At 41.6% G+C, this 27,074-nt stretch overlaps 2 protein-coding genes and 1 long non-coding RNA gene across 3 annotated transcripts in view; all 3 read right to left on the bottom strand.

Moving 5' to 3' along the window:
* Positions 1 to 476: 476 nt before the first annotated feature.
* LOC106562752 (acyl-coenzyme A diphosphatase NUDT19-like) lies at positions 477 to 1,444 on the bottom strand. Its single transcript, XM_045690390.2, has 2 exons — positions 920 to 1,444; positions 477 to 882 (listed from the first exon to the last, which is right to left on the bottom strand). The coding sequence occupies exons 1-2, from the start codon at positions 1,435 to 1,437 to the stop codon at positions 639 to 641; spliced, it is 762 nt and encodes a 253-aa protein (XP_045546346.1). The 5' UTR covers positions 1,438 to 1,444; the 3' UTR covers positions 477 to 638.
* A 1,197-nt stretch (positions 1,445 to 2,641) lies between these two features.
* The window catches only part of LOC106562753 (b(0,+)-type amino acid transporter 1-like), a 63,047-nt gene continuing 38,614 nt past the window's right edge, over positions 2,642 to 27,074 (bottom strand). Inside the window, exons 7-12 of the mRNA XM_082957555.1 lie at positions 15,489 to 15,612; positions 15,214 to 15,317; positions 14,869 to 14,965; positions 3,946 to 4,095; positions 3,252 to 3,426; positions 2,642 to 2,730 (exon numbers count right to left, since the gene is read on the bottom strand). Of these exons, the coding sequence (XP_082813681.1) occupies positions 2,669 to 2,730; positions 3,252 to 3,426; positions 3,946 to 4,095; positions 14,869 to 14,965; positions 15,214 to 15,317; positions 15,489 to 15,612 (712 nt within the window). The 3' untranslated portion in view covers positions 2,642 to 2,668. The remainder of the gene's footprint in view (positions 2,731 to 3,251; positions 3,427 to 3,945; positions 4,096 to 14,868; positions 14,966 to 15,213; positions 15,318 to 15,488; positions 15,613 to 27,074) is intronic.
* Positions 21,401 to 25,292, bottom strand: LOC145850303 (uncharacterized). The gene is made up of 3 exons (XR_014379418.1): positions 25,215 to 25,292; positions 24,854 to 24,898; positions 21,401 to 21,576 (listed from the first exon to the last, which is right to left on the bottom strand). It is a non-coding gene; the product is annotated as an uncharacterized LOC145850303 (long non-coding RNA).

Here is a 27,074-nt window from a genome sequence, read left to right as displayed (position 1 = left end):
TGGTACATAATGTGGTCTACAGCTTATCATGAGGTACTCTACCTCAGGCGAGCAATACCTCGAGACTTCTTTAATATTAGACATCGCTCACTAGCTGTTATTGACAAAAAGACACATATACCCCTCGTCTTACCACAGGTAGCGTCTCTGTTCTGCCAGTACATGGAAAATCCTGCGAGCTCTATGTTGTCCGCCTCTTCGTTCAGACACGTCTTGGTGAAACATAAAATGTTAGTTTTTAATGTCAAGCATGATATCCTTCTCATCAGACTCGTTAAAGGAAAAAGTTTATTCCAGTCCGTGGTGAGTAGTCGCTTTTCTGATGTCCAGAAGTTATTTTCGGTCATAAGAGACGGTAGCAGCAACATCATGTACACAATAACTTCAAAAATAAGTTAAGCAAAAAAAATATAATAAATAAATAAATAAAAAAACACAAAATAGCACAATTGGTTGGGAGAATGTAAAACGTCAGCCATGTTCTTCGGTGCCATCTTTTAATCAGACCCTTCATGTAAATTTAGGTTCGACTAAGATTAAATGAACAGTTTACAACAATATTATGAACTGATGAATACATCATGAATGAATACAGAGTCGCTTAACACCACAATAAAATACACTTTCACCTTACTAAGCTATGGGATCACCTTAAAGTGCACAATTTCCTTCTCGTCTTGCATGGTGTGAGGTGGTGTTTCCTGCAAGCAGCAGATGTAGAAGGCCGTGTCGTACCTCCTCTGTTTCCCGTACACACCAGTAGGGGTCAGCCAGTTACCCCATTCATGCAGACCCCAGTTAGGTAGACACTCCAGCTCCCTGCACATCCTGATGAAGTTAGAGGGGTTCTCATTTACCAGCACTCTCCATTTAACCAATTCACTTGTCACAGAGATCGGTTATTCTGGTTAATTCAGACTGACTGTATCTGTTGTTCTCGATGCTGTTATTAAGTAAAATACTCTCTTCCTCTTTTGGCACGACTAGAAGTACACCTGACTCCTCAAACGTTTCCCTCACTGCACAGATTCTCAATGCGACGTCTCCTGGAAAGGGAGAACCCAGTTTCTTTCTGTCTGTGGAGAAGATAGGTCTCGTCTCCGGAGGCTGTTTCACAAATCCCAGTCCAAAATTCAGTAAGCTCCAAAAAGATTTAAAAAGATCAAGCCATTGACTTAAGAAATCTGACAGATCCACCATACCGCCGAGAAAGACATAAGCATTCGGCATGAAACGACTCGTACCGCTTCGTTTCAACAACAACACTTCATAGTCGAAGGCGAACCTGTCAGGCAAGTTGGGATGTCCACTGATGACAGGTGTAGAGGTGCCTTTATCGACGCACCTTGTCAAACTATCTACAGTGAGTTTATGTCTCGTACCAGCAGCTAGTATGACCGTCGCGGCTTCCTTCCAGTGTCTCAGAGCCGTATTCATCCTTTTATTCTCTCATTTCCAATAATGTTATTCTGAAGCAAAAAGTCCACATCAGCAAATTGTCAAACGTTATTGTGTTGATGTGTCGTCATATGAGCAGGAAGGTCAAGGGCGTAGAAGAAGAACCGTGTTTCCGGTGTGTTGTGTTACTACGCCACCTACTGTTGTGGATGACTGATCTCACCATAGCCTCTATCAACGCAGTTCAAGATGGTCATTAAACTGGGGGTGAAGGTTAAAGTTCAGGAAAGTGATTGATGTTTCTGGTTAGTAAACAGATACTGTCAACTTTTTATAGCATGACAAAAATGAATTGATTTGTGGGGTTGAATTACAATTGAAGGGAAAGCCATTTTATTCACAAACACAACAACTCACTATCTACTTTTCAAGTCCAAGAAGAGAAGGGGTTTTGAAACGTTGAATTCAGTAGTATAAAATCTACATTCAGTTTAGAGTGACATCACACAGCAGGCAGTATAAGATGACCCGTGTCCCCAGGTTCAACTGGCCGCTGGTGGACGAGATAGAAGACAACAAGGGACAAATATGTCTTTTAACTTGTCAAATAACTATTAAAACCATAGATAATATAGAAGTGCTTGAACAGCGCAAACATGAGAGATTTTAAACAATGTCGAGGACAAGAAAAAATAATGACATCATTTTGGTCTATTATGTTCTCTCTAGTCATGTACAAGAACAGCATATTGTCAGCGTCTCAAATGGCGCCCCGTTCCCTAGGGCATAGGGTGCGATTTGAGACGCAGCCGTTGACCTCCTGTTTCCAGTCAATTCGTTTGGGATCCAGACCGTGTAGACGGCTGCTGCCAACCTGCCAAGCTGAGCCTCTCTGTCTTCAATATATATATTGGCAGTGTCCTAAAAGCAAATATGTCCTCCTAAGCAGAGTTTAAACACAGAGGGGCATTATATAGACCATCTATATTGGCGATAGTCTCATAGGAGAGAAACAGACAGGATTCCAGCATTTCCAGCATTATGAGACAGTACCTTCATTATGAGACAGTACCTTCATTATGAGACAGTACCTTCATTATGAGACAGTCTGTGTTTTCTAAGCTTGCGTCTCAAATGGCACCCTATGTGGTGCACTACTTTTGACTAGAGCCTATGGGGTAGTGCCCCACATAGGGAATAGGGTACCATTTGGGATGCAGTAAAATACATTTGTCCACATCAGTCAGTTTAGGCTGTTTATTATCTTCCTCTATTCGTTTTTCTCAGGAGGAACGACCTCCATCAGCAGCTGGAGGTGCATGGTGATTGGCCCTGCAGGGGAGGTGAAAGGTTAAAGGTCAGATTGGACCAATCAGGCTAATTAAAGGTTAATAATAAATAACTTTAATAAAAAGGTTAATAAAGGTGACATCAGCCCAATCACAGCATGATCTATAGGCTCTGTGACCTTCTGAGTTGAACTCCACAATGACTGGAATTATCTAAAGGGGAAGAACTCCAGTACCCCTCACTGAGGAATAAAACATTTTGATACATAAAAAAGACCCAAGTTGCAGAAGATAGTGTTTGCTTCCCAAATGGCACCCTATCCCCTATATTATAGTGCACTACCTTTCACCAGGGCCCATAGGTAAGTGCACTACACAGGGAACTATTTGGGACACAGACAGTGTTGTCTTCTAGTGCACTACAGAGGGAATAGGGGGCCATTTTGGGATAAAGGCAGTGTTGTCTTCTAGTGCACTACAAAGGGAATAGGGGGCCCATTTTGGGATAAAGTCTCTCTCCAACCCTCAAGCGTCAACAACTCTGAGCAGTGGGTCGTTACTCACTCATGACCCTGCGTGTCCAGCTGAACTTGCGGTGTACGAAGGGGAAGTAGAGCAGCAGACCGCTGAGGATGAAGATGGTACAGTACAGATACTCCAGCTCTGGCTTGTCTATGATAGGTGCTAGGACCAGGTAGCAGGACACTATCACCACCAGCACTGCTATGGGCATGGGACACTGTTGGGGGACAACCAGGACATAACCACCTGTCAGTCTCACAGGAGGGATCTCGGACAGTATTGCTCTAAAAACAGGTTAAGGGAATCTAGGATTCAGAAAAACATCAAAGCGGTTACCACCCCATTTGTTGTGGTAACCAGCTGAGGGATGTGGCTGGAGAAATGTAACCACTCTAAAATGTATAGACAGAGCTATGGATGTTAGGACTGACCATCCATGAGTTCAACCTGATAGTTATAACTATGTTCTTCCAATAGCCAAGAGATGAGGGGCTGCAGGTAGCCTACTGGTTAGAGCTTTGGGCCAGTAACTGAAAGGTTGCTAGATAGAATCCCCGAGCTGACAAGGTAAAAAAAAAATCATTCTGCCCCTGAACAAGGCAGTTAACCCACTGTTCCTAGGCCGTCATTGAAAATAAGAATTTGTTCTTAACTGACTTGCCCAGTTAAATAAAAGGTTAAATACAAAAATTAATATACAGGACTTGGATGTATGACAATGTGAGTCTAGTCTTACCTTGACGGGCCTCTTGAGTTCCTTCCTGGTGAAGCGCATGACGATGAGAGCGAGAGCTGTGAGACCGTAGAAAGCCCACTGGGCGAAACTAAAGTAGTTGATCAGGGTGTTGATGTCTGCTGGGATAATGTAGAATACGGCCAGAATACCCTACAACCACCACAACAACAGGGTAAACTGAAGCAGCACATTTAAGGAACTTGACAAGAAAAAAAACGTTATTTCTTGGTATTTCATTACTTTAAACAGAACTTTCCCTAAAAGTACAAACATAGTTACATTTCATTTCTGGTAATATTCTAGCAATGTTCTCCGACTGGTCTGACATTGGAAATGTTCTCAAATAGTTCAGAGAACATTAAAAAACAACGTTCTTCTATGGGAATTTCAGTTTCCTACAGGTTTCAGTGAACAGTTGGAGCCAATTTCATCTTAAAATGTTTCCTGTGAATGAACTTAAAAAATGTATAACTTGATAGTTTGGATTACAGGATGTCAAGGTCATATTTTTCCATATTCTGTTCCAGTTAAAAGGCTGTTCAGATTCATTTAGATCTGTGGACCATACTTTTTTAATGCTCAGAATATGAGCTTTCCAAGAGTTGTTCATATATAAAGATCAGTCCTTTCAGGAGCCCAGGAAATGTATTTATAAATCCCATCATAGGATGGTTCGGTAGTTGTATTTCCCAAGGGACTCCAGAGGCCAGCATGGCTGACCTAAGATGTAAATACAGAAAAAAGGATTTGCCTGGTAATGTATATGTGTCTTTGAGCCTGGTAATGGGTCTTTCAGAGCTTGGAATGTTCTCAAAACATTACGGTCCACAATATCTCTAAGGGTCCAGATTGGCATCTCTAAGGGTCCAGATTGGCATCTCTAAGGGTACAGACTCTACATTTGGACCACCCTCCAGATCGCAAGGCATTATTGTGAAATATAGGAGTATGGGTATGCCATTTTGATTCCCAGTTACATTTTCCACCAAATAGATACTGCTTGAGCAATAATAGGACCAAAGCGTAGTGTACATTTACTGAGAGATGGTCTATCAGTGGAGACCACCTCTTCCAGGGCAATAGGAGACACCATATTACATTATTTAAGGGATATACAGTTGAAGTCGGAAGTTTACATACACTTAGGTTGGAGTCATTAAAACTAGTTTTTTAACCACTCCACAAATTTCTTGTTAAAACCTGTTTGGGAAAGGGGGCAGTATTTTCACATCCGGATGAATGAGGAGCCCAAAGTAAACGAGCCAATGTAAACTGAGATTTTTGGATATAAATATGAACTTTATTGAACAAAACATACATGTATTGTGTAACATGAAGTCCTATGAGTGCCATCTGATGAAGATCAAAGGTTAGTGATTAACGTTCTCTATTTCTGTTTTTTGTGACTCCTCTCTTTGGCTGGAAAATTGCTGTTTTTTTGTGACAAGGCGCTGTCCTAACAATCGTATGGTGTGCTTTCGCTGTAAAACCTTTTTGAAATCGGACACGGTGATTGGATTAACAAGAAGTTTATCTTTAAAATGGTGTATAATACTTGTATGCTTGAGGAATTTTAATTATGATATTTTTGTTATTTGAATTTGGCGCCCTGCACTTTCACTGGCTGTTGTCAATCCATTAAACGGGATTTGAGCCCTAAGATTAAACAGCTTGGAAAGTTCCAGAAAATGATGTCATGGCTTTAGAGGCTTCTGATAGGCTAATTGACATCATTTGAGTCAATTGGAGGTGTACCTGTGGATGTATTTCAAGGTCTACCTTCAAACTCAGTGCCTCTTTGCTTGACATCATGGGAAAATCAAAAGAAAATCAGCCAAGACCTAAAAAAAATAAAAATAATTGTAGACTTCCACAAGTCTGGTTCATCCTTGGAAGCAATTTCCAAACGCCTGAAGGTATCACGTTCATCTGGACAAACAATACTATGCAAGTATAAACACCATGGGACCACGCAGCCGTCATACCGCTCAGGAAGGAGACGAGTTCTGTTGAGATGAACGTACTTTGGTGCGAAAAGTGCAAATCAATCCCAGAACAACCGCAAAGGACCTTGTGAAGATGCTGGAGGAAACAGGTACAAAAGTATCTATATCCACAGTAAAAGGAGTCCTATATCAACATAACCTGAAAGGACGCTCAGCAAGGAAGAAGCCACTGCTCACAAACTGCCATATAAAAGCCAGACTACGGTTTGCAGCTGCACATGGGGACAAAGATCGTACTTTTTGGAGAAATGTCCTCTGGTCTGATGAAACAAAAATAGAACTGTTTGGCCATAATGACCATCGTTATGTATGGAGGAATAAAGGGGAGGCTTGCAAGCTGAAGAACATCATCCCAACCGTGACGCACGGGGGTGGCAGCATCATGTTGTGGGGGTGCTTTGCTGCAGGAGGGACTGGTGCACTTCACAAAATAGATGGCATCATGAGGGAGGAAAATTATGTGGATATATTGAAGCAAAATCTCAAGACATCATTCAGGAAGTTAAAGCTTGGGTCGCAAATGGGTCTTCCAAATGGACAATGACCCCAAGCATACTTCCAAAGTTGTGGCAGAGTGGCTTAACCTGTTAGGGCTAGGGGGCAGCATTTGCACGTCTGGATAAAAAAAATGTACCCGATTTAATCTGGTTACTAATCCTACCCAGTAACTAGAATATGCATATACTTATTATATATGGATAGAAAACACTCTAAAGTTTCTAAAACTGTTTGAATGGTGTCTGTGAGTATAACAGAACTCATTTGGCAGGCAAAACCCTGAGACATTTTCTGACAGGAAGTGGATACCTGATGTGTTGTATTGACTTTAAACCTATCCCATTGAAAAACACAGGGGCTGAGGAATATTTTGGCACTTCCTATTGCTTCCACTAGATGTCACCAGCCTTTACAAAGTGTTTTGAGCCTTCTGGAGGGAGATCTGACCGAACAAGAGCCATGGAACGATGATGTCCCATTAGACACCTGGCGCGCGAGTTCATGTTGGGTACCCTCGTTCCAATACGTTATAAAAGAGTATGCATTCGTCCACCTTGAATATTATTCATGTTCTGGTTAAAAAAGGCCCTAATGATTTATGCTATACAACGTTTGACATGTTTGAACGAACGTAAATATATTTTTTCCCCTCGTTCATGACGAGAAGTCCGGCTGGCTTAGATCATGTGCTAACAAGACGGAGATTTTTGGACATAAATGATGAGCTTTTTTGAACAAAACTACATTCGTTATGGACCTGTGATACCTGGAAGTGACATCTGATGAAGAGAATCAAAGGTAATGGATTATTTACATAGTATTTTCGATTTTAGATCTCCCCAACATGACGTCTAGTCTGTATCGCAACGCGTATTTTTCTGGGCGCAGTGCTCAGATTATTGCAAAGTGTGATTTCCCAGTAAGGTTATTTTTAAATCTGGCAAGTTGATTGCGTTCAAGAGATGTAAATCTATAATTCTTTAAATGACAATATAATATTTTACCAATGTTTTCTAATTTTAATTATTTAATTTGTGACGCTGACTTGACTGCCGGTTGTTGGAGGGAAACGATTTCCTCAACATCAATGCCATAGTAAAACGCTGTTTTTGGATATAAATATGAACTTGATAGAACTAAAAATGCATGCATTGTCTAACATAATGTCCTAGGAGTGTCATCTGATGGAGATTGTAAAAGGTTAGTGCATCATTTTAGCTGGTTTTATGGTTTTGGTGACCCTGTCTTTGACTTGACAAAACATTACACACAACTCTTGTAAATGTACTGTCCTAACATACTCTAAATTTATGCTTTCGCCGTAAAACCTTTTTGAAATCGTAAAACGTGGTTAGATTAAGGAGATGTTTATCTTTCAAATGGTGTAAAATAGTTGTATTTTTGAAAAATTTGAATTTTGACATTTATTTGGATTCAAATTTGCCGCTCTTGAAATGCACCTGCTGTTGATGGAGTGCACCACGGGTGGCACGCTAGCGTCCCACCTAGCCCATAGAGGTTAAGGACAACAAAGTCAAGGTATTGGAGTGGCCATCACAAAGCCCTGACCTCAATCCTATAGAACATTTGTGGGTAGAACTGAAAAAGTGTGTGCGAGCAAGGAGGCCTACAAACCTGACTCAGTTACACCAACTCTGTCAGGAAGAATGGGCCAAAATTCACCCAACTTATTGTGGGAAGCTTGTGGAAGGTTACCTGAAACGTTTGACCCAAACCTCTTACATCTAGACGTTCCGCTAGCGGAACACCTGCTCCAATATCCAATGATAAAGGTGGCGCGAATTACAAATTCCTCAAAAATGCAAAAACTTCAATTTTTCAAACATATGACTATTTCACAGCATTTTAAAGACAAGACTCTCCTTTATCTAACCACACTGTCCGATTTCAAAAAGGCTTTACAATGAAAGCAAAACATTAGATTATGTCAGCAGAGTACCCAGCCAGAAATAATCAGACACCCATTTTTCAAGCTAGCATATAATGTCACATAAATCCAAACCACAGCTAAATGCAGCACTAACCTTTGATGATCTTCATCAGATGACACCCCTAGGACATTATGTTATACAATACATGCATGTTTTGTTCAATCAAGTTCATATTTATATCAAAAACCAGCTTTTTACATTAGCATGTGACGTTCAGAACTAGCAAACTTCCGGTGAATTTACTAAATTACTCACGATAAACGTTCACAAAAAACATAATTATTTTAAGAATTATAGATACTGAACTCCTCTATGCACTCGCTATGTCCAATTTTAAAATAGCTTTTCGGTGAAAGCACATTTTGCAATATTCTGAGTAGATAGCCCGGCCATCACGGGCTAGCTATTTTGACACCCACCAAGTTTGGTACTCACCAAACTCAGATTTACTATAAGAAAAATTGGATTACCTTTGCTGTTCTTCGTCAGAATGCACTCCCAGGACTTCTAATTCAATAACAAATGTTGGTTTGGTTCCAAATAAGCAATAGTTATATCCAAATAGTGGCGTTTTGTTGTGCGTTCAAGACACTATCCGAAGGGTAACGAAGGGTGACGCGCCCGGCGCGTTTCGTAACCAAAAATTTCAAAATATTCCATTACCGTACTTCGAAGCATGTCAAACGCTGTTTAAAATCAATTTTTATGCGATTTTTCTCGTAAAAAAAGTGATAATATTCCGACCGGGAGTCGTTGTTTTCGTTCAAAGACTGAAAATGTAAACATGGAGTCGTCTCGTGCACCAGTCTCATTGTTCTCAGATCGACCACTTACCAAATGCGCTACTGTTTTTCAGCCATGGCCTGCAAAGTCATCATTCAACGTTCTGGCGCCTTCTGAGAGCCTATGGGAGCGTTAGAAAATGTCACGTTACAGCAGAGATCCCCTGTTTTGGATAGAGATGATCAAGAAGGCCAAGAAATGGTCAGAGAGGGCGCTTCCTGTTTGGAATCTTCTCAGGTTTTGGCCTGCCAAATGAGTTCTGTTATACTCACAGACACCATTCAAACAGTTTTAGAAACTTTGGAGTGTTTTCTATCCAAAGCTAATAATTATATGCATATTCTAGTTTCTGGGCAGGAGTAATAATCAGATTAAATCGGGTACGTTTTTTATCCGGCCGTGAAAATACTGCCCCCTATCCATAACAAGTTAAGGGACCACCTCTTCCAGGACAATAGGAGACATCATATTACATTGTTTAAGGGATATATCACTGGAGACCACCTCTTCCAGGGCAATAGGAGACACCATATTACATTGTTTAAGGGACCACCTCTTCCAGGACAATAGGAGACACCATATTTCTCTCTATTATCATCCAGGGGTGGAAGAATAATGTCTAAAGTTTGGTACGGATAGTCCCTCTTTGCAAGTTTTTTTTTTCCATGTGTATTTTTTCGTAATTTACCAATTTTTTCCCCCCAATTTCGTGATATTACGATTTTGTCTCATCGCTGCAACTCCCCAATGGGCTCGGGAGAGGCGAAGGTCGAGTCATGACCCGCCAAACTGCGCTTGCATCTGGACCAAAGCGGGTTTGGTAAAAAACAACATTCCTCAGAACCTCCATCTATTATATATCTTACATGGTTCCTCTGAAACTAAAAGCAGACTTTTTCTACACGAGAAGATCCGGACAACAAAATCTTAATGAAATCGCCTGTAGAACCCGCACCGTGTGAGCTACAAAATAATATGTCACCAGTATCGTCTGTCTGGCTGCCAGATGGCGATGCGTGATTGGCGATGCGTGATTCATCACTCTAGAGAACTCATTTCCACTGCTCCAGAGTCCAATGGCGGTGAGCTTTACACCCCTCCACCCGATGCTTGGCATTGCGTATGGTGATCTAAGGCTTGTGTGCGGCTGCTCGGCCATGGAAACCCATTTCATTAAGCTTTCAGAAATACACTTATGGTGCTGACGTTGCTTCCAGGGGCAGTTTGTAACTCAGTAGTGGAGTGTTGCAATTGAGGATAGATGATTTTTACTCACAATGCGCTTCAGCACTCGGTGGTCCCGTTCTGTTAGCTTGTGTGGCCTACTACTTCGCGGCTGAGACATTGTTGCTCCTAGACATTTCCACTTCACAATAACAGCACTTACAGTTGACCGGGGCAGCTCTAGCAGGGCAGAAATTAGACAAACTGACCTGTTGGAAAAGTGGCATCCTATGACGGTGTCAGGTTGAAAGTCCCTGAGCTCTTCAGTAAGGCCATTCTACTGCCAATGTTTGTCTATGGAGATTTCATGGCTGTGTGCTGGATTGTATACACCTGTCAGCAACGGGTGTGGCAAAAACCCAAAATGTGCACCCCTTGGGATCCCGAGGACCGAGTTTGGGAATCTCTGCCTTAATATGACATTTAGTATTGACAAGTTTTAGGAAATAAGTCTGTTGATTCATAGTCATTTGCAAAAGAAAGCCACGAAAAGGCCTGTATGCATGCAATGGACAGTAATGTATAAAGTGATGGGTCAGGTCATAGGTTAGGCCACTGTGGGGCAGTAATGTATAAAGTGATGGGTCAGGTTACAGGTTAGGCCACTGGGGGGCAGTAATGTATAAAGTGATGGGTCAGGTTACAGGCACATTATTCTTTTTTAAATTCTGCAAGCTCTGTCAAGTTGGTTGTTGATCATTGCTATAATATATAATATGCCATTCAGCAGACACTTTTATTCCAAGCGACTTAGTCATTCATGCAGACATTTTAATGTGTGTTGTCCTGGGAATTAAACCTATTATCTTGGCATTACAAGCACCATGCTCTACCAACCGAGGTACAGAGATTTTCAACACGATTTAAGTCAAAACTAACTTTGCCACTCAGGAACATTCAAAGTCTTCTTGTTAACAAACTCTTAAGGGTCCGCCCCTTTTTAATTATTATTTTTTTTAAACTTTTGTCTATAATTACATACCCAAATCTAACTGCCTGTAACTCAGGCCTAGAAGCAAGGATATGCATATTCTTGGTACCATTTGAAAGGAAACACTTGAAAGTTTATGGAAATGTGAAAGGAATGTAGGAGAATATAACACAATAGATCTGGTAAAAGATAATACAAAGAAAAAAATACCCGTTCTTTTGTATTTTTTTGTACCATCATCTTTGGAATGCAAGAGAAAGGCCATCATGTATTATTCCAGCCCAGCTGCAATTTAGATTTTGGCCACTAGATGGCAGCAGTGTATGTGCAAAGTCTTAGACTGATCAAATGAACCGTTGCATTTCTGTTCAAAAGTTGTCCTGGGAAATTCTCTTGTTACTTACAACCTCATGCTAATTGTATTAGCCTACGTTAGCTCAACCGTCCCGTGGAAGGGTAACCGATCCCGAAGAAGTTAACATGATGCAGCCACCACCATGCTTGAAAATATAAAGAGTGGTGCTCAGTCATGTGATGTTTTCGATTTGCCCCAAACATAACGCTTTGTATTCAGGACATAAAGTTCAGTTCTTAGCCACATTTTTGGGAGTTTTACTTTAGTGCCTTATTGCAAACAGGATGCATGTTTAGGATTATTTTTTCTGTACAGGCTTCCTTGTTTTCAATGTAATTTAGGTTAGTATTGTAGAGTAACTGAAATGTTGTTGTTAAACTCTAACTGTTTTAAAGTCACCATTGGCCTCCTTGTGAAATCCTTGAGCGGTTTCATTCCTCTCCGGCAACTGAGTTAGGAAGGACGCCTGTATCTTTGTAGTGACTGTGTGTATTGATACACCATCCAAAGTGTAATTAATAACTTCACCATGCTCAAAGGGATGTCAATGTCTGCTTTTTTACCCATCTACCAATAGGGGTCCTTCTTTGCGAGGCATTGCAAAACCTCCCAGGGCTTTGTGGGTGAATCTGTGTTTGAAATTCACTGCTCGACTGAGGGACCGAATATACATGAAATTTGGGGTGTTACAATTGGCAATTGCCATCGGAAAATTGCCATATGATTGGCCCGGAGATGGACCGCTTTCGGTGGTATTTACAATCGTGTGTATGATTCGTGCTATGCCAATATGTTCCCATGTTATTTTGTCCAAATTAGGGGGGTTTTCCCTTACATACAATACACCCAGTATGTGGATGATGATGTAGTCATTAAAAAAATCATGTTAACTGAAACACGACCCTGCCAACCCGCACTGCTTCTTGCCACACTGCTCGCTTAACCCGGAAGCCAAGGTGTCGGAGGAAACACTGTCCAGCTGGCGACTGAAGTCAGCTTGAAGGTGCCCGGCCCGCCACAAGGAGTCGCTAGAGCGCGATGGGAGAAGGATAATCCCGGCCTGCCAAACCCTCCCATAACCCGGTCGATGCTGGGCCAATTGTGCGCCGCCTCATGGGACTTCCGGTGACGGCCAGCTGTAACACAGCCTGGGATCGAACCCAGGTCTGTAGTAACGCCTCAAGCACTGCTATGCAGTGCCTGAAACAGCTGAGAGCTCGGGAGGCCGCTCTCAGTGTTAATAAATCTTCCTAGGAAAACTTTCAGGGCACCATAATAAAACATTCTCAGAACCTCCCTGGAACCAGAGTAAAACATTCTCAGAACCTCCCTTCAACCTAAAAATGTACGTTCCCAGAACAGGTATAATTTTCACCTCCGTTCTCAGAACCTTGAAAAACATTCAGTTTTACTTGTCAAGAAATGCACGGCTTCGTTCCCAGAATAAATGGGGAAACCAAAAACATATGTTCTGACAACTTCCAAGGAACCAAAATGCTAGCTGGGGTGGATCTGAAAACGAACAAACTAAGCTGAATTTCACATACAAATCTTTAAACTAATAGAAATAAAAACTAATCTAAAAACATAAAACTATAATATCCTTATTAACACACACAGGACTCAACATTCAGTCATGTCATGGTCATATTGGGCTATTAGAGTAGACTGAGTTGAGTTGGAGTGCGATGAGCTGGGTAGAGTTGAGTTGGAGTGCAATGAGCTGGGTAGAGTTGAGTTGGAGTGCAATGAGCTGGGTAGAGTTGAGTTGGAGTGCAATGAGCTGAGTAGAGTTGAGTTGGAGTGCAATGAGCTGGGTAGAGTTGAGGTGAGGAGATCAACATAGAGACATCATGTAATAAAGTGGCTTGTGAGTATTCACCCCCATTGGCATTTTTCAATTTATTTTTGCCTTACAACCTGGAATTAAAATCAATATTTGTGGGGTTTGTATCATTTGATTTACACAACATGCCCACCACTTTGAAGATGCAAAATATTTATTTTTGTGAAACAAACAAGAAATAAGACAAAAAAAACTGAAAACTTGTGTGCATAACTTTTCACCCCCCCCCCCAAAGTCAATACTTTATAGAGCCACCTTTTGCAGGAATTACAGCTGCAAGTCTCTTGGGGTATGTCTCTATAAGCTTGGCACATCTAGCCACTGGGATTTTTGACCATTCTTCAAAGGCAAAACTTCTCCAGCTCCTTCAAGTTGGATGGGTTCTGGCAGTGTACAGCAATCTTTAAGCCATACCAAAGATTCTCAATTGGATTGAGGTCTGGCCTTTGACTAGGACATTCCAAGACATTTAAATGTTTCCCCTTAAAACACTCAAGTATTGCTTTAGCAGTATGCTTTGGGTCATTGTCCTGTTGGAAGGTGAACCTTCATCCCAGTCTCAAATCTCTGAAAGACTGAAAAAGGATTCCCTCAAGAATTTCCCTGTATTTAGCGCCATGCATCATTCCTTCAATTCTGTTGCCTCTCTGATTAATGCCCTCCTTGCCTGGTCTGTGAGTTTTGGTGAGCGGCCCTCTCTTGGCTGGTTGGTTGTGGTGCCATATTCTTTCCATTTTTTAATAATGGATTTAATGGTGCTCTGTGGGATGTTCAAGTTTAGGATATTTTTTTATAACCCAACCCTGATCTGTACTTCTCCACAACTTTATCCCTTACCTGTTTGGAGAGCTCCTTGGTCTTCATGGTGCCCCTTGCTTGGTGGTGCCCCTTGCTTAGTGGTGTTGCAGACTCCATGGCCTTTCAGAACAGGTATATATATATATATATATATATATATATATATATATATATATATATATATACACACACACTGAGATCTTGTGACACTAAGATTGCACACAGGTGGACTTTATTTAACTAATTATGTGACTTCTGAAGGTAACTGGTTGCACCAGATCTTATTTAGGGGCTTCATAGTAAAGAGGGTGAATACATATGCACACACCAGTTATCTGTTTTTAATTTTTTTAATTTTTTGAAAGAAGTTATTTAATTTCACTTCACCAAACTGGAATATTTTGTGTTTATGTCCATTACATGAAATACAAATAAAAATCCATTTAAATTACAGGTCGTAATGCAACAAAATAGGAAAAAAACACCAAGTGGGATGAATACTTTTGCAAGGCACTGTATCTCTGACTTACATTGAAGATGATGGCAGGGGAAGGAGTGTAACGCTTCAGACTGATATAGGACAAGATCTTTACCATGTGACCCTCTCTTCCTGCCACATAGGTCAACCTGAGGTGGGATAGAGCACAAACATGTTAGTTTAACATAATATTGGCAATATGTTGAACCTGAATTTTGTTTGCTTTCTTTTCACCATTTTTAACCTCTGCTTGTGCTCTGTTATTTTAGAAAAGCAGATTAGATCTGTTAAACAATTTGTGACAACTGCTGATATAAAAAGGGCTTTATAAAATACATTTGCTTGATTCAATTTTATTAGCAAAAACAAAAATGTCTTCCTGAAGTTGTCCATTTACCTGCCGGCAGTGAAGCAGCTCCCATTGGCCGCTCCGAAAGTGGAGAAGACGACAAACACAGGGACTACCCACGACAGGGGGTACAGCACTCTGTCACCAAAAGTCTAAGGGTCACAAACAAGTCCCTCCCAGGAGATGGGGAGAAAATAAATAAAATGTAATTGTTTGTTGTTGAAAAGAATGCATCTTGTTCTTGCTAAGGGAGATATGATATGAGCCAAACCAATGGCTTCCTCTGTCTCCGTCCCTCTCTGTCTCCATGATGACCCTCTTACCACAGCGACAGCGGGAGACTGCAGTAGTTCTGTAGGGGTCATGGCGCTGAAGTAGGCAATGTTGACCAGCACATAGCACACAGACACCAAGGGAATACCAATGATAATGGCCAGGGGAAGGTTTCTGTTAGAGAGAGAGAGTGTTAGTGTGAGAGAGAGACTACAACCAACACATAGTACACAGTGTCATGACGTTGCCCTCTGGGTTTTCTATGCACCATCCCCCGACCTCTATACTTCTGACACAAGGCTGTGTGAAGGCGGTCGTAAATTCCAAATGTAATGTCCTGCCTCATGGCCCCAGTATAAAGAGACAGAGTGGTTTCATGGAGAGAAGAAAGGATTCTTCCACCTCACAGAATTGGAGAACCAAACGACATTTATGTTCCGGAGAAGGTATAAAAGATCGGTGAAGAATCCAGCTACGAACTGGTCCACGTGGTACAATTTTGTGAGGCTCATTAGAGACAATATGGCCATATTACCATACTAAGGTTTATATACTAGCCTCAGCGATGTGACTTACATCTAATGTTTGTATAAAATGATTTAACCTGTTAGGGCTAGGGGGCAGCATTGACACGGCTGGATAAAAAACATACCCGATTTAATCTGGTTACCACTCCTACTCAGTAACTAGAATATGCATATACTTATTACATATGGATAGAAAACACCCTAAATTTTCTAAAACTGTTTGAATGGTGTCTGTGAGTATAACAGAACTCAAATGGCAGGTCAAAACCTGAGAGATTCCTTTACAGGAAGTGGCCTGTCTGACCATTTGTTGAACTTGTTTTCCATCTCTATCATTTACTAAGGATCTCTGCTCTAACGTGACACTTCCCACGTCTTCCATAGGCTCTCAGAGCCCGGGAAAAAACAGAATGTCGTCATTCCAGCCCCAGGCTGAAACACATTATCGCCTTTCTCAAGTGGCCCATCAAGAGACACTAGCTTATGCGCGTGACCCCGACCGCCCCCGCCTTTGGGATTTTTTCCTCTGTTTGCCGAAAAGGAGATTCCCTGTCGGAATATTATCACTTTTCTACGAGAAAAATGACGTAAAAATTGATTTTAAACAGCGGTTGACATGCTTCGACGTACGGTAATGGAATACTTTGAATTTTATTGTCAGGAATTGCGCCAATCACGCGACACTTCTTTACTATTTCGGATAGTGTCTGGAACGCACGAACAAAACGCCGCTATTCGGATATAACGATGGATTATTTTGGACCAAACCAACATTTGTTATTGAAGTAGCTGTCCTGGGTGTGTATTCTGACGAAGACAACAAAAGGTAATGACATTTTTATAATAGTAAATATGATTATGGTGAGTGCTAAACTTGCCGGGTGTCTAAATAGCGAGCCCGTGATGCCTGGGCTATGTACTTAGAATATTGCAAAATGTGCTTTCACCAAAAAGCTATTTTAAAATCGGACATATCGAGTGCATAGAGGAGGTCTGTATCTATAATTCTTAAAATAATTGTTATGCTTTTTGTGAACGTTTATCGTGAGTAATTTAGTAAAATGTTAGCGAATTCCCCGGAAGTTTGCGGGGGGTATGCTAGTTCTGAACGTCACATGCTAATGTAAAAAGCTGGTTTTTGATATAAATATGAACTTGATTGAACAAAACATGCATGTATTGTATAACATAATGTCCTAGGGTTGTCATCTGATGAAGATCATCAAAGGTGAGTGCTGCATTTAGCTGTCTTCTGGGTTTTGGTGACATTATATGCTGGCTTGAAAAATGGGTGTCTGATTATTTCTGGCTTGGTACTCTGCTGACATAATCTAATGTTTTGCTTTCGTTGTAAAGCCTTTTTGAAATCGGACAGTGTGGTTAGATTAACGAGAGTCTTATCTTTAAATGGCTGTAAAATAGTCATATGTTTGAGAAATTGAAGTAATAGGATTTTTAAGGTTTTGAAAATCGCGCCACAGGCTGGCAGTGGCTGTTACGTAGGTGGGACGAATTCGTCCCGCCGGTCCCATAGAGGTTAACCTCTCTAGGGTAGGGGGCAGTATTTGCACGGCCGGATAAAAAAACGTACCCGATTTAATCTGGTTATTACTACTGCCCAGAAACTAGAATATGCATATAATTGTTTAGGATAGAAAACACACTAAAGTTTCTAAAACTGTTTGAATGGTATCTGTGAGTATAACAGAACTCATATGGCAGGCAAAAACCTGAGAAGATTCCTTACAGGAAGTGCCCTCTGACCATTTCTTGGCCTTCTACACTCTCTTTATTGAAAACTGAGGATCTCTGCTGTAACGTGACACTTCCTACGGCTCCCATAGGCTCTCAGAGGGCGCCAGAACATTGAGTGATGACTTTGCAGGTCATGGCTGAAAAACAGTAGCGCATTTGGATAGTGGTCGATCTGAGAACAATGAGACTGGGGGCGCGTGCAGGAGACGACTCCATGTTTTTATTTTTTCGTCTTTGAACGAAAACAGGGTTTCCCGGTCAGAATATTGTCGCTTTTTTACGAGAAAAATCGCATAAAAATTGATTTTAAAAAGCGGCTGACATGCTTTGAAGTACGGTAATGGAATATTTCAATTTTTTTTGTCACGAAACACGTCGGGCGCGTCACCCTTCGGATAGTGTCTTGAACGCACGAACAAAACGCCGCTATTTGGATATAACAATGGATTATTTGGGACCAAACCAACATTTCTTATTGAAGTAGAAGGCCTGGGAGTGCATTCTGACGAAGAACAGCAAAGGTAATAACATTTTTCTTATAGTAAATCTGACTTTGGTGAGTGCTAAACTTGCTGGGTGTCTAAATAGCTAGCCCTGTGATGCCGGGCTATGTACTTAGAATATTGCAAAATGTGCTTTCACCGAAAAGCTATTTTAAAATCGGACATCGAGTGCATAGAGGAGTTCTGTATCTATAATTTTTAAAATAATTGTTATGTTTTTTGTGAACGTTTATCGTGAGTAATTTACTAAATTCACCGGCAGTGTTCGGTGGGAATGCTAGTCACATGCTAGTCACATGCTAATGTAAAAAGCTGGTTTTTGATATAAATATGAACTTGATTGAACAATACATGCATGTATTGTATAACATAATGTCCTAGGGTTGTCATCTGATGAAGATCAAAGGTTAGTGCTGCATTTAGCTGTGGTTTGGATTGTGACATTATATGCTAGCTTGAAAAATGGGTGTCTGATTATTTCTGGCTGGGTACTCTGCTGACATAATCTAATGTTTTGCTTTCGCTGTGAAGCCTTTTTGAAATCGGACAGTGTGGTTAGATAAAGGAGAGTCTTGTCTTTAAAATGGTGTAAAATAGTCATATGTTTGAAAAATTGAAGTTTTTGCATTTGAGGTATTTGAATATCGCGCCACGGGATTACACTGGCTGTTGAGTAGGTGGGACGCAAGCGTCCCACCTAGCCCAGAGAGGTTAACTCAGTCATCGGCACGCCCCCAGGGACACAGACAGGACAAGGCGTCATGTGACAGCCTTTTCTATGTTCAGTATAAAACCCCCACCCAGAATTACTTTCTTTAGACCAGCTTATCTCAGAAGAGAGAGCCAAGGTTTGACCATGCATTCCTCGACTGAACTTTAACCATACCACGTGGTTAAACTTTTAGACTATCGATACCGACAGAATAATAACAAGTCTTTGATATTAATTGCTAGTCTGCAGCTAGAAATTCGGTATCATTGAACGCGAAACTGACGAAACATACATTCTATAACGACATGAACGAATGTCGTTTTGAAAGATCCATTCTAACCGAGAGAAAGAGAACGCGGACATAAACTCTCCAACAGGACAAAAACTCTCCAACAAGGATCCCGATGACACACTGAGCGTGTGGCTCAGTTGGTAGAGCATGGTGTTGGCAATGCCAGGGTTGTGGGTTCAATTCCCACGGGGGACCAGTACTGTATGAAATGTATGCACTCACTACTGTAAGTCGCTCTGGATAAGAGCGTCTGCTAAATTACTAAAATGTAAATGTAAAAAAATGTAAATATATATTGATTGCAATTGTTCCCGAATGAGTGAGCGTTCATGTGCAAAGGCTTAGCATGTTAATATTTATCAACTCTGTTGTGCCTTCTCCGCTGCCCCCAACCCCCTTGTTTGTTTAACAAGTCGCCATGCCGGTTTAGCCCACTAGGGAACATTCCTCCACCATTTCTTTGTAACGATAACCACTGTTTGTATGCTTTCTGTGAATTACTTAGTTTAGTAAATAAATGATTTTAAGACAATTGATGTATGGATGACTTAGTGAAGACTGGGTTCGTGCAGATAACAATTTACGACGTTTGGAATGAGACTGGACGCGAGGTAAAATACACCATTTAAACCAGAAGATAATCGGTCAGATACTATAATATATAATGTTATAATATAGGAAAGTTATATTAGGAAAATTATAACTTTGTAATCTGAATATTTTCCTTGGTGCCCCGATCTTCTAGTTAACCTCTATGGGCTAGGTGGGACGCTTGCGTAACAGCCACTGCCAGCCTGTGGCGCGATTTTCAAAACCTTAAAAATCCTATTACTTCAATTTCTCAAACATATGACTATTTTACAGCCATTTAAAGACAAGACTCTCGTTAATCTAACCACACTGTCCGATTTCAAAAAGGCTTTACAACGAAAGCAAAACATTAGATTATGTCAGCAGAGTACCAAGCCAGAAATAATCAGACACCCATTTTTCAAGCCAGCATATAATGTCACCAAAACCCAGAAGACAGCTAAATGCAGCACTCACCTTTGATGATCTTCATCAGATGACAACCCTAGGACATTATGTTATACAATACATGCATGTTTTGTTCAATCAAGTTCATATTTATATCAAAAACCAGCTTTTTACATTAGCATGTGACGTTCAGAACTAGCATACCCCCCGCAAACTTCCGGGGAATTCGCTAACATTTTACTAAATTACTCACGATAAACGTTCACAAAAAGCATAACAATTATTTTAAGAATTATAGATACAGACCTCCTCTATGCACTCGATATGTCCGATTTTAAAATAGCTTTTTGGTGAAAGCACATTTTGCAATATTCTAAGTACATAGCCCAGGCATCACGGGCTCGCTATTTAGACACCCGGCAAGTTTATCACTCACCATAATCATATTTACTATTATAAAAGTTTGATTACCTTTTGTTGTCTTCGTCAGAATGCACACCCAGGACTGCTACTTCAATAACAAATGTTGGTTTGGTCCAAAATAATCCATCGTTATATCCGAATAGCGGCGTTTTGTTCGTGCGTTCCAGACACTATCCGAAATAGTAAAGAAGTGTCGCGCGCATGGCGCAATTCGTGACAATAAAATTCTAAATATTCCATTACCGTACTTCGAAGCATGTCAACCGCTGTTTAAAATCAATTTTTACGACATTTTTCTCGTAGAAAAGCGATAATATTCCGACAGGGAATCTCCTTTTCGGCAAACAGAGGAAAAAATCCCAAAGGCGGGGGCGGTCGGGGTCACGCGCATAAGCCCAGTGTCTCTTGATGGGCCACTTGAGAAAGGCGATAATGTGTTTCAGCCTGGGGCTGGAATGACGACATTCTGTTTTTTCCCGGGCTCTGAGCGCCTATGGACGACGTGGGAAGTGTCACGTTAGAGCAGAGATCCTTAGTAAATGATAGAGATGGAAAAGAAGTTCAAGAAATGGTCAGACAGGCCACTTCCTGTAAAGGAATCTCTCAGGTTTTGACCTGCCATTTGAGTTCTGTTATACTCACAGACACCATTCAAACAGTTTTAGAAAATTTAGGGTGTTTTCTATCCATATGTAATAAGTATATGCATATTCTAGTTACTGGGTAGGAGTGGTAACCAGATTAAATCGGGTATGTTTTTTATCCAGCCGTGTCAATACTGCCCCCTAGCCCTAACAGGTTAATTACAGTTAAACGACTAATCAGTTTAATCGCGTAATAATAATTCATTACAGGGAGTTATTTGATAAACATGTCTTCAGTTTAATGGTGCCCAAAGACACAACAGACACCAAGGGAATACCAATGATAATGGCCAGGGGAAGGTTTCTGTTAGAGAGAGATAGAGAGAGAGTTAGTGTGAGATAGAGACTACAACCAGCACATAGCACACAGACACCAGTGTTAGAGGATCATGTAGCACACAGATGGAGACAGAGACAGAGAGTTGAGAAATCTCGTTGTCGTCCTACCAGTAAAGGCAGTGGCGCGTATTCATGGCGCGTGAATGCCAAGAGAAGCCAGGCTTCCCCGAAAATCAGACCAATAAAACAAATACAATTATTAAACAATGTATCTTTTGTCTCTGTTTTCATAGATCTAACCACTTGAGAATTAAAGGAAAATGATCTCATCTGAGAAATCAAATTAGCGAGGGAAACAGAGCCCCTCTGTCTCAGTATGTGTAGCAGATGTATCTGATGCTGTCTGGCCAAAATGAGTATGACATGTTGCCGCCGCAGCATATGATTTTACTTCACCTTTATTTAACCAGGTCGGCTAGTTGAGAACAAGTTCTCATTTGCAACTGCGACCCGGCCAAGATAAAGCATAGCGATTCAACACATACAACAACACAGAGTTACACATGGAATAAACAAAACATAGTCAATAATACAGTAGAAAAAAATAAAACAAAAAGTCTATATACAGTGAGTGCAAATGAGGTAAGATAAGGGATTAAAGGCAATAAATAGGCCATGGTGGCGAAGTAATTACAATATAGCAATTAAAGACTGGAATGGTAGATGTGCAGAAGATGAATGTGCAAGTAGAGATACTGGGGTGCAAAGGAGCAAGATAAATAAATAAATACAGTTTGGGGATGAGGTAGATACATGGGCTGTTTACAGATGGGCTATGTACAGGTGCAGTGATCTGTGAGCTGCTCTGACAGCTGGTGCTTAAAGCTAGTGAGGGAGATATGAGTCTCCAGACTCATGACTGATTGACAGACGCCAGCGAGCATTTGACCTCACTTGATATTTAAAAAAAATTAAAATAATTAGCCAATCAGGATTGAGATGAGCTCAACTGTGGACAGTTCTGGTGCAGCAAAACCACCCCACAAGGGAAGCCACTTTGGATTTGGCTTCACACCAATCAAATCACATCCTAGGCAAAAACGTCATCATTGTCAGAAAGAACTTGTCTGTTTCTGGTCTGCTTGTGTTGATGCAGTAGCTAGCTAGCTAAATTGGCCCTTCCTATAAGCCATGGACACGGAGATTTGGACTTGTGGTTTTTCCTTAATTCTCTGTACAGGCCAATGATTATAACAGCGATTCTGATCTAGCCATAAATTCACACGTTGTGCCACTGGCCTGAGACGATTGATGTTCAATATGTAGCCTAGATATAGTAGGCTCACGTTAACTAGCTAAATAACTTAGCTGGTTCATTGTTGCCCAGCGAGGAAGCTAGTCTAGTATGTATTTTAGCCAGGTAACCACAAAAACTAAAAGGGTGTACTTCTCTCTGACAGAGTCGTAGACCATGTTGTGAACATGAAAGAGAGGAGGATGGTACTGGTGTTCAACTACCGTAAATTCCGGACTATAAGCCGCAACTTTTTTCCCACGCTTTGAACCCCGCGGCTTAATATATGGATTTTTCACGCTTTCAAAAAAAAAAATAAAAAAAAAAATAAAAAAAAAACACATTCTGTGACGTGCTCAGTTTTTTGGCGGCATGAAGCTTTCATTAGACCAATGAAATTGCCGAACGGGTTAAGGTCAAACAACTTTTTTGTTTATTGTTTAGATTAAATCGAGCGCTCTCAAACTTCCCATCATTCAGATTACGGTAGTCATTTTGTCACCCTCATCATGGCAAAGACACGGAGAAATGCATATGATGCAGCTTTCAAGTTGAAGGCGATTGATCTTGCTGTTGGAAAAGGAAATAGAGCTGCTGCACGGGAGCTTGGTCTTAATGAGTTAATGATAAGATGTTGGAAACAGCAGCGTGAGGAATTGACTCAGTGCAAAAAGACAACTAAAGCTTACTGCAAATTATTTATTTTTTGTTACAAGCCGTGTTTCGTTAAAGCCTATTTATTTTTGTTACAAGCCGTGTTTCATTAAAGCCTGTGTAAAGTTAATTTGTTTCAATGTACCGGTAGGCACCTGCGGCTTATAGACATGTGCGGCTAATTTATGTTCAAAATAATACATTTTTTTTAATTCAGTGGGTGCGGCTTATATTCAGGTGCGCTTAATAGTCCGGAAATTACGGTAGTCTACAAATAGGGTGAGTCAACACACACACACACACACACACCCATCAGTACCATGGACAGCCACATGATATTTATCTATGTTGATTGGACTAAGTTGTTTATGTTCTGGTTAGGTTTGTTAGACTAAGCTGATTATAGCCCAGGTGATTTGATGATGTTTAAATGGTACAGGAATAGTGCAGGCAGTGCTCCTGTTGTCTTTGTGTTGACTTGCTGTAACTCTGTGGTTCCTAAAATCACTAGTTTAGTAAACTGTTCGGAAACATTAACTTGCTTGAACGTGCTGAAGGTCATGTAACTGTTTGTTACGTGAAATATTTGCTTTAATTGTGGACTTGTGGTTCATACGAAATGTATTCCTCCACTGTGTGACTTGTCTTTTTGTTGTCACGGGCCTTACTGTATATCACGGCGGTGTATAAACTAATGGGTTATAGAGCAAACAACGCAATTATCACACAGGTTGTAATATGGCTTTTTAACTGGATTGGCTTCCTCAGTGACACTACCCACGCGCGCACGGCTTCCTCAGTGACACTACCCACGCGCGCACGGCTTCCTCAGTGACACTACCCACGCGCGCACGGCTTCCTCAGTGACACTACCCACGCGCGCACGGCTTCCTCAGTGACACTACCCACGCGCGCACGGCTTCCTCAGTGACACTACCCACGCGCGCACGGCTTCCTCAGTGACACTACCCACGCGCGCACGGCTTCCTCAGTGATATTACCCACGCTTGGCTTCCTCAGTGATATTACCCACGCTTGGCTTCCTCAGTGATATTACCCACGCTTGGCTTCCTCAGTGATATTACCCACGCTTGGCTTCCTCAGTGATATTACCCACGCTTGGCTTCCTCAGTGATATTACCCACGCACTGCTACTAGTGAGCAGTATATGAGGCACTCACTGCACTGGTAGCCACTTTGGACAGGATGAATGACAGTGGAAATCCAGGCTCAGTAAGGCTGCGTCCCAAATGGCACCCTGTTCCTTACATAGTGCACTACGGTTGACCAGGGCCCATCAGGGAAGAGGGCGCCATTTTGGACGCACCCTAAAAATCGTTGTATGGACACTCACCTGTATGGGTTTTCCAGCTCCTCTGTTATAAAGTTCAGCTGATTCCTGAGAGACAACACGTGTTTACAGAACCACGTTTAAACAGGTTTTATTGAGGAAGTGATAAGAACAGAGAGATAGGATGCATCCCCAATGGTACCTGATCCCCTACTTAGTGGACTACTTTAGACTAGAAAGCCACGGGCCCCCCCCGACCAGAGCGCCACGGGCCCCCCCCGACCAGAGCGCCACGGCCCCCCCCCCCGACCAGAGCGCTACGGGCCACCCTGACTAGAGCGCTATTGGCCCCCCTGACTAGAGCACAAAAGTAGTGACCTATATAGGAAGTAGGGTGCCATTTGGGATGCAGGTGTAGTCTTACCACCCATCGTAGGCCCAGAGCCCGTTGTAAAACGCCAGTCCAATGGATCCAAAGGAGGTTGAGGCTCCTTCAAATGGGTTGGACAGATTCTCAGTGTTTCCTGGACACAAACGTGACAGTATATACATTTTAATATTCATACTTCTGACCAGGGCCCATAGGGTGTACCCAAAAGTACTACGGTATAGAGTGATATTTGAAACTTCCGCATGATAATACAGGGTGGGTACTGGAATAAATGGCAAAGATTTCATCTCAAATGGTACCCTATTCTATACAGAAGTGCCCTACTTTTGACCAGGATCCATAGGGCTCTGGGGGATCCGTTGGGCTCTGGGGGATCTACAGGGCTCTGTAGTGCTCTGATGGCTCTGGAGGATCCATTCTGCTCTGGGGGACCTATATAGGGCTCTGGGGAATGTATAGGGCTTTGAGGGCCTCTGAGGGATCCTTAGGGCTCCTTAGGGCTCTATTGTACAATCCATGTGTGCATAGCTTTTACAGACTTACCCATTAAGACTCACAGCTTTAATTGATGCCAAAGTTGATTCTAAAATGTATTGACTCAGGGGAGAGAATACTGATGGAAATTAGACAATGTGTGTCTTTTTTTAGATTTTCAATAAATTTGCAAAAATGTCTAAAAACATGTTGTTTTCACGTTGTCATTATGGGTTAGTGTGTAGATGTGAAACATTTTTTTAAATCAATTTTGAATTTAGGCTGTAACAAGAAAACGTGGAATAAGTCAAGGGGTTTGAATACTTTCTGAAGGCACTGTATGAACAGAGGATTATACACATGTAATGTTTTAGTTTTTATAAAGTAGCACTTCTATATTTAACCTGGTGGAACCAGTCTTCTGTCTACAGACCAGTAGCCCGGTGGGACCGGTCTCCTGTCTACAGACCAGTAGCCCTGTGGGACCGGTCTCCTGTCTACAGACCAGTAGCCCGGTGGGACCGGTCTCCTGTCTACAGACCAGTAGCCCGGTGGGACCGGTCTCCTGTCTACAGACCAGTAGCCCGGTGGGACCGGTTTCCTGTCTACAGACCAGTAGCCCGGTGGGACCGGTTTCCTGTCTACAGACCAGTAGCCTGTTCTATAGTGTTCTACCCTATTCCCTATTTAGTGGTCTACACTATTCGCTATATAGTGTTCTACTTTTGATGCAGGCCATAGGGCTCTGGTCTAAAGTAGTGCTCTATGTATGGAATGAGGTGCCATAGGGCTCTGGTCTAAAGTAGTGCCTTATACAGGGAATTGGGTGCCATTGGGCTCTGGTCTAAAGTAGTGCACTATATAGGGAATAGGGAGCCATAGGGCTCTGGTCTAAAGAAGTGTAAAGTCGTGGCCAAAGGTTTTGAGAATGACACAAATATTAATTTTTACAAATTTGGCAATTTTCATATACTCCAGAATGTTATGAAGAGTGATCAGATGAAGTCCGTCTTTACCATGCAAATTAACTGAATCCCCAAAAAACATTTCCATTGCATTTCAGCCCTGCCACAAAAGGACCAGCTGACATCATGTCAGCGATTCTCTTATTAACACAGGTGTGAGTGTTGATGAGGAAAAGGCTGGAGATCACTCTGTCATGCTGATTGAGTTTGAAAAACAGCCTGGAAGCTTCAAAAGGAGAGTGGTGCTTGGAATCATTGTTCATCCTCTGTCATCCATGGTTGCCTGCAAGGAAACACGTGCCGTCATCAATGCTTTGCACAAAAAGGGCTTCACGGGCAAGGATATTGCTGCCAGTAAGATTGCACCTAAATCAACCATTTATCGGATCATCAAGAACTTCAAGGAGAGCGGTTCAATTGTTGTGAAGAAGGCTTCAGGGCACCCAAAAAAGTC

This window comes from Salmo salar, chromosome 11 (genome assembly GCF_965601325.2).
Source record: "Salmo salar chromosome 11, fSalSal1, whole genome shotgun sequence".
Lineage (NCBI taxonomy): Eukaryota > Metazoa > Chordata > Actinopteri > Salmoniformes > Salmonidae > Salmo > Salmo salar.
Note: the sequence above shows the minus strand (reverse complement) of the source record. Positions and strands in the feature narration are given on the sequence as shown.